The sequence below is a fragment of the Leptopilina heterotoma genome, unplaced genomic scaffold, assembly GCF_015476425.1.
Source record: "Leptopilina heterotoma isolate Lh14 unplaced genomic scaffold, ASM1547642v1 Lhet_369, whole genome shotgun sequence".
Classification (NCBI taxonomy): Eukaryota; Metazoa; Arthropoda; class Insecta; order Hymenoptera; family Figitidae; genus Leptopilina; species Leptopilina heterotoma.
This window is the reverse complement of record NW_025111048.1, coordinates 29,712-45,703: the sequence shown is the minus strand read 5'-3', so window position 1 is coordinate 45,703 and position 15,992 is coordinate 29,712. Positions and strand designations below refer to the sequence as shown.

General features: G+C 26.0%; 1 protein-coding gene across 1 annotated transcript in view; it reads right to left on the bottom strand.

The window, feature by feature from the left end:
* The window catches only part of LOC122505754 (eukaryotic translation initiation factor 3 subunit A), a 34,713-nt gene extending 18,924 nt beyond the window's left edge, over positions 1–15,789 (bottom strand). Inside the window, exon 1 of the mRNA XM_043617567.1 lies at positions 15,553–15,789. Coding sequence (XP_043473502.1) covers positions 15,553–15,558 — 6 coding nt within the window. The 5' untranslated portion in view covers positions 15,559–15,789. The remainder of the gene's footprint in view (positions 1–15,552) is intronic.
* Between the last annotated feature and the right edge of the window lie 203 nt (positions 15,790–15,992).

The window sequence follows — 15,992 nt, the reverse complement described above, 5'->3', positions numbered from 1 at the left end:
TCAAGAACCAGTGGACTGAACCTGAAAGTTTTTCACAGGACAATAATTTCTCCAGTAAACTTGAGAGTTTTCTTAATCCATAAACCAAACGATAACTGCAGCACTTGGACGGCTTTCTAAATAACGCGAAGCTTACGACTCGTTGTGATTCGTGTAATAAAAGTTCCTTCCGACTTGTTTGTACTTTATCGTTGAAAATGCCAGGTCATATTTCTTCTTTCATTTCCAATGAGCTTGCGCATTTCCTTCAAATATCAAAATAAATATTTTCAATTCCTGTTAATTTTTTTAATTCCTTTTGTTTCTTAGGTCCAATAAGGTCCTTTATGTTCCCATGTTCTTCGATTTAATTCCTAATAATTAATTTTGATAAACAGTTTTTAAATTAATGTTCCAGGTTTTTGTCGATGTTTGGTTGGAGAGAAATTCTAAATTCAGTGAATAAGAGAGCTTTTCGAATACTTTTACACCCTTATGTTCGCCTTTGCACTTCAGTACATTTCTTTTACGACTACTTTTATTATTTACATTTAAACGTTTTTCGGTTATCTATAGGATGTAATTTCCTTCCTCTCTCTTCTGATCCATTGACCTAGGAAGGGAAATCAATTATCTACTCAAACCTCGAGTTAAAAATTTACATTGGGAAATGGATTTTAAAAAGCCTATTCAAGTAGTAACGGCTGAGTGATTGAGACTTCATGCTAAAAATCCTTTTTCTACTTTTTTTTAATGCTGGATGAGTAGTTTTTTTTAAAAGTATTTTAGATTGAAATTACATTTATAGAGAGGGAATCGTTAACAAATTAAAAAAAGAATTGCAGTTTTAGTGATTAGAAAATAAAATTTTAGAAACAGAAATATTTTAACGACAGAATCACTAAAATTAGATACAATAGTTCAGAATTTCCCTTGAATAAAGCTTTTTCCGTATTTTGTATTTTTCTCATCATTTAAAATTAATATCCACTATTATAACGAATGATAAATTATTTAAAAAATAAAAAGTTGATACATCGCCAAAAAGTAAATAATAACGATAATTTTTAGAAAAGTGAAATCATTGTCCTACAAATGCAGTTTTTCACAAAGGGAGACAAGTTCGATTTCAATTAAAACAAACATTTATTCAAATGGAAAATAGCGACCGTGGAGAGAAAGCAACAAAAAAAAACGAGGACAATTGATGATCTATGTAGATTAAATACCAAAAAAAGAATAACAAGTATAAAAATAGTTCATTTCAAATTATATTTCATCGATTTCACAATTTCTCTTGTATTAAAAGAGGAAATATTAAAATAATAGCTATAAATTAATTTTCCATGCACCAATTAAACTTGGAGAGTAAAATAGCGTTTTTAAAACAAAACAAAAAATTGTATTTACTGAAAGAGAATAAAAGAAGGTGTAAAAAGAATTGCAAAAAAAAAATGGAAACATTTCAATATTTCTTTATTGCCAATAATTTTTCTACAGAAGCAACAAAAAATTCATCATCAAATTTTCATAAAAATATGCAAATATGCAAGTTCACTACACGTAACGTAATTAAATTTTTAATTGCATTTAATAAAACATTCTTTGTTAAAAATTCAAAATTACATAATGCTAATAATTAACATTATTTAATCAAAATGTTATACGTTCGTTGCTTTATTACTGAATAAAAAATTAATATTTTCGGAAATTATGTACATTTTTAATGGATTAATAAAACAGTTTTTGGCATTAATTTTTATGTACATTTTTGACAGTAGGTAATTGGTTTTTTTTTCTTTTTTGATTACAGAGTGAATAAGTTTAGTTCCAATATCAAAATTTTAGGAAAAGTTTAATTACAGTAACCCCGGGTTAATTTCAAGAATTTTCGTATTTAAATTTGGTGGTCGATTTGTAGGAATTAATACTCAGTTCTCACTTCCATATTGAATTGTATAAACCATTACAGGATAAACTCTGTAATCACTGTTGAAAACAATTCTAAAATTAATTTCAAAGTCGATTGCCGTTATTATGGTATTATCTACCAAAATTATTTCATTGTAAATGGAAACTGAAATTTCATATAAAATATCAACAACTTAATGGCTATAAAATTAGGATATTTATATTCTAGGTCCTTTTTTTGAAAATATTAACTCGCGCATGGCGTCATTTCGTTATCAGACAAAGAACATACTATTTTCAATTTAAATTTCATTTCGTCACTATTAAATTAGTATTTATTTTCAAAAATAGAAAAAAGATTGTAAAAATGAATAATAAATTATCGAAACAAAAAAAAAATTCATACTTTTTTCAATATTTATTATTATTTGCAAATACGAGATGATAAATTCAAAAGCGCAATAGAGTGTGTTCATTATAAAAATGACCATATCTCTCACGTTTTTTTTTCCACTCGTGTGAGTTCAAGGCACTTTATTAGTTCACTATAGGGAGAAAAGCCTGAGTACTATGGTTGACACAGCCAGGCGAAATAATAAGAGCGGAAGTGACGACACGAAAGTGCGGATTGTACAATGGGTAGCCAGAGGCCAATGCTGACCCCTGGTCCTCTCGTCGCGGCTCACCTGCACATTATTCACACCACAATGAACTTCCTTTTTTTGTCAAAATACCTCCAGCTTATATAGATATATATATATGCATTTTTTTTTTAATAAAATCTGCCAAGAAACTTACTACTTGACTTGTTAAAGAATGTACCTTGTTATCCATTTCATTGTTGTAGAAATGCTCTAAGCAAAAGAAATTTTTTATTCATTCTATTTATATCTTTGTGGTCGAGCAAAAAATTCATTAAAAAAAAACCCCTTTTTCTGTTTTTTACTATCAAAAATAATGAAATTACGAATTTATTTACATAGTTGATTAATATCCCATATTTCTCTCTCTCTATTAATTGCCCTTTTACAATTCTCATAAAAAATGAGACAATTTAAAGAAAAATTTATTAAAATCGCTTTTAAAAAATCGTCCACCATTTGGAATTTTGAAAAACTGACTTCAGATTCGTAATCAGACCACGAAAACCCCCAAGTAATAAATTTCAAGCGAATTAGAGAATTTTTTAAAAATTCGTCGGCCATATTGGATCCGCCATTTTGAATTTTTAAAATCAAACATCATGTTCGTAATCAACGATAACAAAAAGATTAAAATATGTGGTAACCGAAAATTTTTGGATCATTTTCTAAAAAAAAGTAATAAATATATTTCTCACTGCAAAGATCAAGTTCAATTATTTTCACTACATTTTTCTTGAAATTTACACTTAAAAATGCAAAATTGAATAACACTAGATAAAAAATTTGAAATTCTAAGAGAAGTAAAAGTATTTTCTCAATTTTAGAGATTGCAGAAATTTAATTATTTTCAAAAGTTTTAAAATTTTTCGCAAAAATTCAATTATGTTCAAAAATTAAAAAAAAAATTCTTGTCAAAATTCCAATTATTTCTAAAAATAATAAAATTCTTCTCAGAAATTTAAAAATTTTAATAATATTCTTGGCAAAATTTCGATTATTTTCAAAAAAATTTTCCTCAATTCAATAATTTTCAATATCTACTATTTCAATTAAATTTTCCAAAAGAATTGAATTATTAAAAAAAAATTTAATAAAATTCTACGCAAACATTAAATTTTTTTTCATAAAATAATAAAAATTTCCCTGGAATTCAATTATTTACAAATTTTTTTTTATATTTCTTCTAAATAATTCAATTATTTTCGTAAATCAAATTTTTTTTTGAAATTCAATTATTTTCATAAATAATAAAATTCAGTGCAGAATTTCAATTATTTTTAATGCAATTTTAATGGAATTTGTCGAAAAGTGTAATTATACTTAAAAACTTTATTAAAATTTGTCGAAAGAATTCAATTATTTAAAAATTTTGTGATAAAATTCTTTTTGAGAATTCAATTTTCAGAAACATTCAATAATTCAATAAATTATTTTTTTATTTAAATAACTGAATTCTAGTAGATTTTTCTAATAAAAAATTGATTTACAACTGAATTTCACTTAAAATTTTAGATTATAAATGAATATTAAAAGAATTTTTAGAAATAATTGAATTTTTAAAAGCTTTCATATTAAAATCTTTGAAAATTTTAATTTTTCATACTTTCAACTAATAATTCAGTAGAAGAATTCTTTTTTTTGAAAAAGTTTATTTTGATTCTACTTGAAATTATTTCATTGAAGTTCTTATTTTCTAGTGTATATTTAATTAAAGAATTTCTGAATAATTGAAATTTTCTGAAATTGAATTGTAATTGTTATTGCAGATATTCAATTATTTTCAAGAGTAATAAAATTCTTCGCATAAATTTAATTACGTTAAAAAATAATAAAATTCTTTTTAGGGATTTAATTATTTTCACAAATAATAAATCTCATCCCTGACTTTCAATTATTTTTAATACAATTTTAATCAAAATTTTCGTAAAATGTAATTATTCTTAGAAATTTTTTAAAAATATATCAAAAGAATTCAATTAATTAAAAAAAATTTCTAAATTTCTTCGCAATAATTCAATGATTTAAATAAAAATTCAATGATTTACAATAAAATGTAATTATTCTTAGAAATTTTTTAAAAATATATCAAAAGAATTCAATTAATTAAAAAAATTTTCTAAATTTCTTCGCAATAATTCAATGATTTTCATAAATAATAAAACTCATCGCAGAATTTCAATTATTTGTAATATAATATTAATGGAATTCCACAAAAAATGTAATTATTTTTACAAATTCCATTAAAATACGTCAAAAGAATTTAATTATTTTTAAAAAATTCTAAATTTCTTCGTAATAATTCAATTTTATTATTTATGAAAATTCATAAATAATAAAATTTTTTTTTAATAATTCAATTATTTTCATAAAATAATAAAACTTACCGCAGAATTTCAATTATTTGTAATACAATTTTAATCAAATTCGAAAAAAATGTAATGGTTTTTAAAATTTTTTATTAAAATTCGTCGAAATAATTCAATTTTTAAAAAATTTGTTGATAAAATTCTTTATGAGAATTCAATTTTAAGAAGCATTTAATTATTCAATAAATTATTTATTTTTATATTTAAGTAATTGAATTTTAGTCGAATTTTCTAATAAAAATTTATTTAAAAATGAATTTCAGTTAAAATTTTAAATAATAATTGAATATTAAAAGCAATATAGCGTGAATTTTTAGAAATAATTGAATTTTGAAATTAATTTTTTTTAAAAAGTTTAATTGAATTTTTTTATATTATTTGAAATTTTTATTTTCTAATATATATTTAATTGAAGAAGAATTTACGAATAATTAAAATTTTGTAAAATTGAATATTGTAAACAAATGAATTTGAAAATTGTCAAAGTAATTTTTTCGAAAATTATTAAAAATAATTGATTAGAAGAAGAATTTTAGTTAAAAATTCTTGAAAATAATAATTAAATTGAATTGATGAAAATAATTTTAAAGATGTTAGAGTAACAATATTCTTATAATATAAAATAATTATTTTATCACTCGGACATCTTTAATTATTATAAAACTTTAATTACAGTAAACTTTAATTTACAGTTTCGTAATTTTTCAATTTTGGTCCGTACGGTCCGTATTTTGAAATACTTTCACTGGTTCGACTTTTGATGATATCTACGCACAAAAATACGTAAAAAAGTAAAACTGCAATTCGCTTGTAATCCACGATCCTTAAAACTCCCCTATACCGCCATATTGGATCCGCCATTTTGAATTTTTAGAATCGAACATCATATTCGTAATCAGATACCAAAAAGCTTAAAATATGTGGTGACTTAAAATTTTTGCATCATTTTTTAAAAGAAATTAATAAATATTATATCATTTGGAAATAAGTAAATATATTTATTAATTTTGTTTTAAAAAATGATGCAAAAATTCTGTGTCACCTCATATTTTAAGCTTTTTGGTATCGATGATTACAAATCATCGATGTGAATATTAACAATGTAATTTAAAATAAAATTTCACGTTAATCATAAAAAAATTAATTAAAATAATATTAATACATGATAACTTGAACCGAACTTTATTTGCAGCACGTTCCATTTACAAATCAACTTCAAAAACCCCATGAATTTTCAAAGTGGTTTTGAATGTTAAAAACATTTTTTGATTACTATAAATATTTAAGAGCATTTTTTTATGATGATTTATGAACTTTTTTTTCATCATTGAAAGAATTTATTTTGTCCATTTTTGAGAATTGTATTGAAAATTCAATACATCTGGAGTAAGAAACTAAGTTCTTAGAAATACAAATGAAAGTGTAATTTAATTTTAATTGCTGTTGAGCATTAATTAAACGCTTAGTATATAGCGAGGAAAAGGAGAGCCTTTAAATTGGAAGTACTCGGAAAATCTAATTCGTGAAATAATCTAAATGTCAGAAACATTAATTTAGTTTTAATTGCCCTCGAAATTCGAGACAATTTCGAGTTTTAGAATTTTCCGCTAGGAGGCGATAGTACTCGATATATTTTTATTATTTTTTGGGTAGGGAAAGAGGGAGAGAGAGATGGCAAACGGAAATTCCGACTGTGTCGTAATTATCGTCCGGCAAAATGTGAAAATAGAACGTCCGAGGGTAATGGAGAATAGTAACTAGTGGATAGTTGGCAACGTATAATTACCAAATACAGGACCCAATGGACAAAGTGGGCAAATAGCGTGACCCGTTAAATCTCGAAAAGGGAAGCACGCGTCGACGCCATCTACACTAAATGTATACACTCCTATTCCACGCTTATTAATAATTCTATTTAATACACTATATCGAAATCATAAATTTAGAATTTTCAGTTTACTTTTTTTACCCGCTAAGAGCACAAACAATGTGTAAATTAATTTATATGCCCTAAATAACGAATTTCCGGATGTGGTCGGAAATAGGGATTTCCGTTTAAAAATTTAAAACGGAAAAATAAATTAAAGGTACCTCTTTATCTCTCCAACGAGATAAAGTTTTTATCACAATTATGTAATATAATTACACCAGGAAACTTCTTATTGTGGTAATGAATTTACTTTTTAACTTTATTTCTAAAATAGGGGAGTGTGTCCAGTTGTGAGACACCTCCAGTTGTGAGACAGGCTAATAAACATTATTATTTAGTATATAACAATATATATTATCAATATATTTAAATATAACTAAACATAACGTTTTATGTCAAACTTTTTAAATTTTATCAATTTTTAATAAGTGTCTCACAACTGGACACATTTTTTTTTATGACAAAATCGATGTGCTCGGAAAATTGATCATAACTTTTTTTGAGTCCATCTGAACACTATACTTTCTTTGAGTAAAAGTTGCGTATTTAAGTTACCTTTCGAACGGTATATTTTATTTACAATTTCGTTTACCCGTTTACAATTTATGGGACAAAAACAAAAACCGTCTCATTAGACACACTCCCCTACTATTAAACATTTTCCCAAATGAAGAAAAAAAAATTTTTTCTCTCTCTGTAAAAAACATTCAAAACCAATCAAAATAGAATTGGTTCAATGGTATTAATTAACAATTTTGATGAAATCTATCAAATGCCTGTAATTGAATCGACTAATTATAATAATCCTGAGATGAAATTAATAATTAAATTTATAACTAATGCTAACAATGGAAGTGCTGTTAATTTTACCTAAGTTCCGACAATCGACGATCAATTATATTGAGAGACGATAATTTGGACTATAATTTCGCTCAATAAATGACCTATAAATCGAATTCGTTAACGATCTTGGGTTTCTACGGCGGAGAATGAGCGCATTATTTCAAGATATTGAGTTTCCGGCAGTGCTAATTCACTGAACTTCCGGGGCAAAACGAAATATATATACTCAACACACCGACAAGCGGAGGAGATAGAATTATCCGAAACGGGATTGAAACGCAGTGCAGCAGCAATCAACAGCAGAAACGAGATTCGAACCATCGCGATATGAAATCAACGCCAATTCATGAACAATACGCTCTCAGTGCAAACTCTATAATTAGAACTATTCGTTATTGGTTATTAAGTGAAATAACGAGAGAGGGAATCCATAGAAACGCAAAATTGTCTTCCAACATCCGTCCGAATGTTTTTTTTTTAACACAAGAAGTATCATTTTAACAAGTTTTTTTTTATTCTCCCCGTATACTGTATATTACTTTTTTTATGAATGAATTTAAAAAGAATTTTTTTATTTTTTCCTCTATAGAAATAGAAATTATTTCTTGGTAGAAATATGGAATAGAATAAGAGGCGCATGATTATTACTCAAATGTCATTTGACCGAACTGTCATTTTACCGAATTGTATTTATCTGAACTGTTATTTTAACGAAATGTCACTTTTGCGAATCGACATTTTTACGTATTGTCATTTTTACGAATAGTTATTGTTACGAAATGGCGTTTTTTCGAATTGTCATTTTTACGAAATGTCATTTTTGCGAATCGCCATTTTTACGAATTGCCACTTTTGCGAAAAGTCATTTTTTTCGAATTGTCATTTTTGCGAAATGTCATTTTTACGAATCGTCATGTTTACGAATTGTCCTTTTTACGAATCGTTATTGTTCCGAAATGTCATTTTTTAGAATTGTCATTTTTACGAAATGTCATTTTTGCGAATCGCCATTATTACGAATTGTCACTTTTGCGAAAAGTCATTTTTTTCGAATTGTCATTTTTGCGAAATGTCATTTTTACGAATCGACATTTTTACGAATTGTCCTTTTTACGAATCGTTATTGTTCCGAAATGTCATTTTTTAGAATTGTCATTTTTACGAAATGTCATTTTTGCGAATCGCCATTATTACGAATTGTCACTTTTGCGAAAAGTCATTTTTTTCGAATTGTCATTTTTGCGAAATGTCATTTTTACGAATCGACATTTTTACGAATTGTCATTTTTACGAATCGTTATTGTTCCGAAATGTCATTTTTTCAAATTGTCATTTTTACGAAATGTCATTTTTGCGAATCGCCATTATTACGAATTGTCACTTTTGCGAAAAGTCATTTTTTTCGAATTGTCATTTTTGCGAAATGTCATTTTTATGAATCGTCATGTTTACGAATTGTCACTTTTACGAATCGTTATTGTTCCGAAATGTCATTTTTTAGAATTGTCATTTTTACGAAATGTCATTTTTGCGAATCGACATTTTTACGAATTGCCACTTTTTGTGAAAAGTCATTTTTTTCGAATTGTCATTTTTGCGAATTGTCATTTATGCGAACTGACATTTTTTCGAATTCTCATTTTTACGAAATGTCACTGTTTCGAATTGTCATTTTTGCGAAAATTGATAAAGTAAACTTGAATGCATATATATATATATATATATATATATATATATATATATATATATATATATATATATATATATATATATATATATATATATATATATATATAGATTTACTATAGAAATTTTCGCAAAAATGACAATTCAGAAAAATGTCAATTCGCAAAAATTACATTTCGTAAAAATGACAATTCGAAAAAATGACTTTTCCCAAAAGTGACACTTCGTAAAAATGTCAATTCGCATAAATGACAATTCGCAAAAATGACAATTTGAATAAATGACATTTTGGAACAATAACAATTCGTAAACATGACGATTCGTAAAAATGATATTTCGCAAAAATGACTTTTTGCAAAAGTGACAATTCGTAAAAATGTCGATTCGCATAAATGACAATTCGCAAAAATGACAATTCGAAAAAATGACTTTTCGCAAATTCGTAATAATGGCGATTCGCAAAAGTGGCATTTCGTTAAAATAACAGCATTGTATTATTTATTTATTTATTTTAATTTTGATGCAAAAAAATTTTTTTTTAGTCAAAGTATCAATGCAACACAATAATTTAAAAAAATATTTTCCATAATTTATTCTTGAAAATCCTTGTAAAAACAATAAAAACATGAAGGCCCAAAATAAATATTTGAACCGCCATATTGAATCCGCCATTTTGATTTTTGAAAATCTGACTTTAGATTCGTGATCAGTTTACACGAAGAGGCAGAGTTTTCACATATCGTTTTAAATTGCTAATATATTTCATAGTGGACTTGAATTCGTCACATTCTTTTTCACAAGTGGTGAAATATTTACATTAAATTTTTTTTTCTATAAAATTTTATTTTTTTTTTTTTTTGATAAAAAATACCCTCATCAAGAAGGGGTGGGATGGATTAAAGATACATGGGGAGGGACGAAACAAGGGGAAAGTTGAAAAAGACTGCGGTGTTTTGTCGAGAGTTCTCAAAGATCGATTGGGTTTACTTTGCAGTGCGATACGGGCTCGAAGTCTCGACCATGGAGTTTCCGGGAGTAATTTCGTGCCGATGGAATCGCAACGAAGCCGGAACTTCTTTCCTCTCATTTCCCATCTCTACTCGATTCGTATTTCGTACCTACTTCCTCACCCCCCCCCCCCCTCTATCACGACCACCTTAACCCACCTTCACTCCCTTTCTCCCTCACCCTCTCCTTTTTACTTCTCTTCACTCGTAAAAGTACTTTTCCCAAGTATTTTATAGAAGCCCTTGCTTTAGTTTATACGCCAAGTGAATGAAAAGTTTAAGATGGGCTTTTTAAATAAAAATTTATATCATGAGACAAGTTGAAATATTCTTTTAAAGTCTTTTGCCAGAAATTTCTTTTGTCCCCCTTTTTGAAACTATCACTTTTCAAAAGTACATCTTTTTTTTTAAAACAATATATTTTTCTTTTAAATAATTTTTAGGCTAATTTCCATATATTTTTCTATATTCTATTCCTGATTTACACAGTAAAAACGATAATCTAATTTTAAGAAGCTCCTACTTAAATAGGAGCCAAGAATATTCCCTACTTAAATTAAGTGGGAAATATTCTTACAATTAGAATATCAATATTTATTGTAAGAATATTTCTTACTTAATTCAAGTGGAGCCACTTAATTTAAGTAGGGAATATGCTTGGCACCTATTTAAGTAGGCGCTTCTTAAAATTAGTTTATTAATTAAGTGCCCCACTTAATTTTAGTAGGGAATATCCTTAACACCTATTTAAGTAGGCGCTTCTTAAAATTAATTTATTAATTAAGTGTCCCACTTAATTTTAGTAGGGAATATTCTTTTCTCCTATTTAAGTAGGCGCTTCTTAAAATTAAATTATCGTTTTTTCTGTGCAGCGACTGTTTTTTTGTTGAAAAACATTCATTTTTAATTGATTATTGAAAATTATTTCTGATAATCAAAATTTTTCTTTTTTTATGAAAATATTCACTAATTGCGTCCAAAACAAACGAATCAATTCTCAAATGAAAAGAAAAATGTTTTATTCAAACAATTATTTGCATGACAAATTCAATCTATATTATACACCTGTTGTAATATAGATGAATATAAATAATTTACATTTCCTGAGTCGAGTGTCTCTGGAACAAAACATCAAATTAAAACTCCTGAGAAAACAATTATTTTAACAAGCTGCAAAAAGGGGGGGGGGAGGGAATAAAAAAAATTTCAAACAAGTAAAAAGCTCAGTGACCTACTTTTAACTTTGCACCGGCGTGCCTGACGTCTTTTAAAGCTTTCTTCCGCCACTTTTCTTTCTACTCCTTGTGTTACTTTTTCTTCTTGTTTTTTTTTCTCCTCTTTCCTTTTCATTTCTTTTTTTTCCTCTCTTTCTTTCTCTCTCTCTCTCTTTACTGACTGGTCTTCTCGACTTCTTTTCGTTTCGGTCGACCGCCAATAAATGTGGTACGAAATTAACGTTGAAATTTTCAAGCAAAGTTTTCTCAAACAATTAAAAGAAAATTTTTCTTGGACATTGCGGATTCTCTAATGAAAAGGGTTATATAAATTGAAGAAAGTTCCAATATTTTTTTTTACTGAGAAAATAATTCCCTTTTTGCTTTAATATTTGATTCAAAAGCTTTGAAAAGTTATGTTGGGCAACATTTCCGGATGTAATTTCCAGAAATTTTCTGAATTGAAAAATGGGTTAATCTATGTGGAAATATAAGCGGAAATGGTTTTCGGAAATAAGTTTATTGAACTTTGTAACATATTCTGAAAATACTATTTTAATTTTGACATTAAAATTTAGTGGAATGTTTTCAAATTAGAAATGAAAAGATTTTTTCTGATTTTTAACTGGGGTAGTAAATTACCCCAGTTGAAAATCAGAAAAAATCTTTCTAAGGCTAAATGAAATATTAAAAAAGAATTGTAAGGAAGAATCGTTCGCGTTTCGTGATTATAGTTAGGGTTGACTTCACTAATTAATTAATTAATGATTGCAATTCAGGATACTATTTCTTCCAGTCGATTTCTGCATTAGACAGTTCACGAAAAGGATCGCGTACCCAATTAGAAAGAGTAGCGATTTTTGTTCAATCCAGTTTCCATCAGACTCGCCACTGGAAAAGGTAATTGCATTTTCCAGTCCTGACGGCTAAAGAAACTCATCGGTCGACTTATCTTTCAGACCATTCTAGCCTCCAATCTCTATCATTTCCCTTGCCACTATAACGCCCACCACGTCCTTTAAAACATGAAACTTCAATTTCTCATGTCACTCTTATTTTCAACACCTTCTTCAGTTTCCATATAAGGGAAATTATTTGAAACCTACTACGACGTCTCAGGAATAGGAGCCAAGAATATTCTCCATTTAAATTAAGTGGTCCCACTTAAAAAAAATTTCAATTCTCTTTATAAATAATAAAATCCTTCTCTGATATACAATTATTTTACAAAATTTTAATCAAATTCTTGTCAAAATTTCAATTATTTTCAAAAGTTTTCTAAAATTCAATGATTTTCAATATCTACTATTTCAATAAAATTTTCCAAAAGAATTCCATTATTAAAAAAAAAAATTCGAATAAAATTCTACGCAAACATTCAATTATTTTCATAAATAATAAAAATTTTTACAGAAATTCAATTATTTACAAATTTTTTTCAAAAATTTCTTCGCAATAATTCAATTATTTTCATAAATAATATCATTTTTGCAGGGATTCAATTATTTTTATAAATAATAAAATTCTTTTTAGGAATTCAATTATTTTCATAAATAATAAAACTCATTGCATAATTTCAATTATTTTTAATGCAATATTAATCGAATTCCTCGAAAAATGTAATTATTCTTAAAAATTTTATTAAAATTCGTCCAAAGAATTTAATGATTTAAAAAATTTATTGATAACATTTTTTATGAGAATTTAATTTCAAGAAACATGAAATTAATAAATTATTTATTTTTGTATTTAAATAATATTGAATTCTCGTAGAATTTACTGATAAAAATGATTTTAAAAATGAATTTCAGTTAAAATTTTAGATTATAATTAAATATTAAAAGCATAATAACGTAGATTTTCAGAAATAATTATATTTTGAAAAAGTTTCAAATTAAAATTATTAAAATTCTTAATTTTTCATATTTTCGCCAAACAATTCTGTAGAATTAATTATTTTTAAAAGTATAATAAGATTTTTATTGAAATTATTTCAAGTTCTTATTTTTCAATATATATATATATATATATATATATATATATATTTAATTGCAGAATTTCCGATGTAATTGAAATTTTGTAAAATTGAATTGTAAACGAATGAATTTGAAAATTCTCAAAGAACTTTTTTTAAAAATTATTAATAATAATGGATTTATTGAAGAATTTATTAGTTAAAAATACTAGAAAAAAAAATTTAATTTCAGAGAATATTAAGTTACAAATTATTGCAGAAATTCAATTATTTTCAAGAGTAATAAAATTCTTCTTAAGGATTCAATTATTTTCACTAATAATAAAACTCATCGCAGCTATTCAATTATTTTTCATACAATTATAATTGAATTCCTTGAAAAAAGTAATTATGTTCATGCAAGTTTTAATAAAATTCGCCAAAAAAATTTAATTATTTAAAAATTTGTTAATAAAATTCTTTATGAGAATTGAATTTTGAGAAACATTCAATTATTCAATAAATTATTTACTTTTACATTTAAATAATTAAATTCTTGTAGATTTTTCTAATAAAAATTGATTTTCATTTCATAAAAATGAATTTCAGTTAAAATTTTAGATTGAATTATGATTTAATTGAATATTAAAAGCAATATAGCGTGAATTTTTAGAAATAATTGAATGTTGAAATTAATTTTTTTTTAAATGATTTGAAATTTTTATTTTCTAATATGCATTTAATTAAAGAATTTAGGAATAATTGAAATTTCGTAAAATTTAATATTGTAAACAAATGGATTGGAAAATTGCCAAAGAACTTTTTCGAGAAAATTATTAAAAATAATTGATATAAAGTAGAATATTGTAGTTAAAATTTTTTGAAAATAATAATTGAATTGAAATAATAAAAATAATTTTGAAAAAGATTTTTTTAAAATATAAAATAATGATTTTATTACTTGGTCATCTTTAATTATTATAAAATATGAAGAAATCTGACACTCCGAGTCGAAGACTCGCAGTTATCGATATCTTCATGTTTTATATAGTTATAAAAAAAATTTAATGAACTAAAATTTCATTCATTGTAAAAAATAACACCAAAATTGATTATTTTAATCTTTTTTTGGTGTTAATTTAATCTGCAACACTATTGAAGATTAATTCCAAACAGTTTCGCAAAAATTCAAAATGACGGATTCAATATGGCGGACCAAGTAATTAAAAATGAATTAAATTTTCTTGTAATATTTTACTCAAAGGTTTTCGCGGTTGTTGAATACGAATTTAAAACTAGTTTTTTAAAATAGTCATTAGGCATTAGGGTGTAAAGTATTTGAAAATATATCAAATCTGCTGTTATAAAATTCGATAAAAAAAAATCCAAAAACCCCTGTGTAAAAGGTTTCAAAAAAATTAGATTTACTTTTAATTATATAGCCCGACATATTAGATCCGACATTTTGCATTTTTAAATACAAGATTTTATTTTTTTATGAAACAATAAGAAACAATATATCAGTAACATTTTTTTTGGTACATCATCATAGCCTCGTACAAACGAATATTAAATCGAGAAACTATTTTACTATTTACCTAATGGTAAATAGTAAAAGTTAGTATAAAGAATGTTAATGTTCTACACAGAAAAAACAATAATTTAATTTTAAGAAGCTTCTACTTAAATAGGAGGCAAGAATATTCCCTACTTGAATTAAGTGGGGCACTTAATTAATAAACTAATTTTAAGAAGCGCCTACTTAAATAGGAGCCAAGAATATTTTCCACTTCTTAAAATTAGTTTATTAATTAAGTGCCCCACTTAATTCAAGTAGGGAATATTCTTGGCTCCTATTTAAGTAGGCGCTTCTTAAAATTAGATTATCATTTTTTCTGTGTATAGTTATTAAATAGTATTCTGTAAAAAAAATTAATTTTTCAAAGAAAAAAGTGTTTTTTAAATCGACTATTTAAAAAAATTGTCTAATTTCAATAAAACCTATATAAAAGACTCACCATCATTTGAGCAACAGCCAAAAATTTCGCCCAATTGAAAAATCGCTTCGAATCACAAATTCACAATTTTCACTATAGTTTCATAAGAAACATTCGATTTTTTTGTTCTTTTTTTTTTTGAGGAAAAAAAATAAAATTAGCGTACCAATTTTTTTTTTTTTTTTTTATTACCGTCCAAGTGCTAAAACACGCACACACGACTGACACCCACGGTTTAGTTTGATTTAAACTTTGTGCGAGTAGTTTTATAAGTTTCGTTGACCTTGTCCTGTCCCCCACTTGTGGCGATTGGATTCACACTCCCCCGCCTCCTCGTCCCCCTATCTCTTTAGGGGTTCACGGGTGAACCGAGCCGTGAACCCATCCTACACCTGCTGGGTTCCTCTGACTCCGGGGAATATCGTTATCTGAGACATTTATCGGTTCGCCGCCGAGTGCTA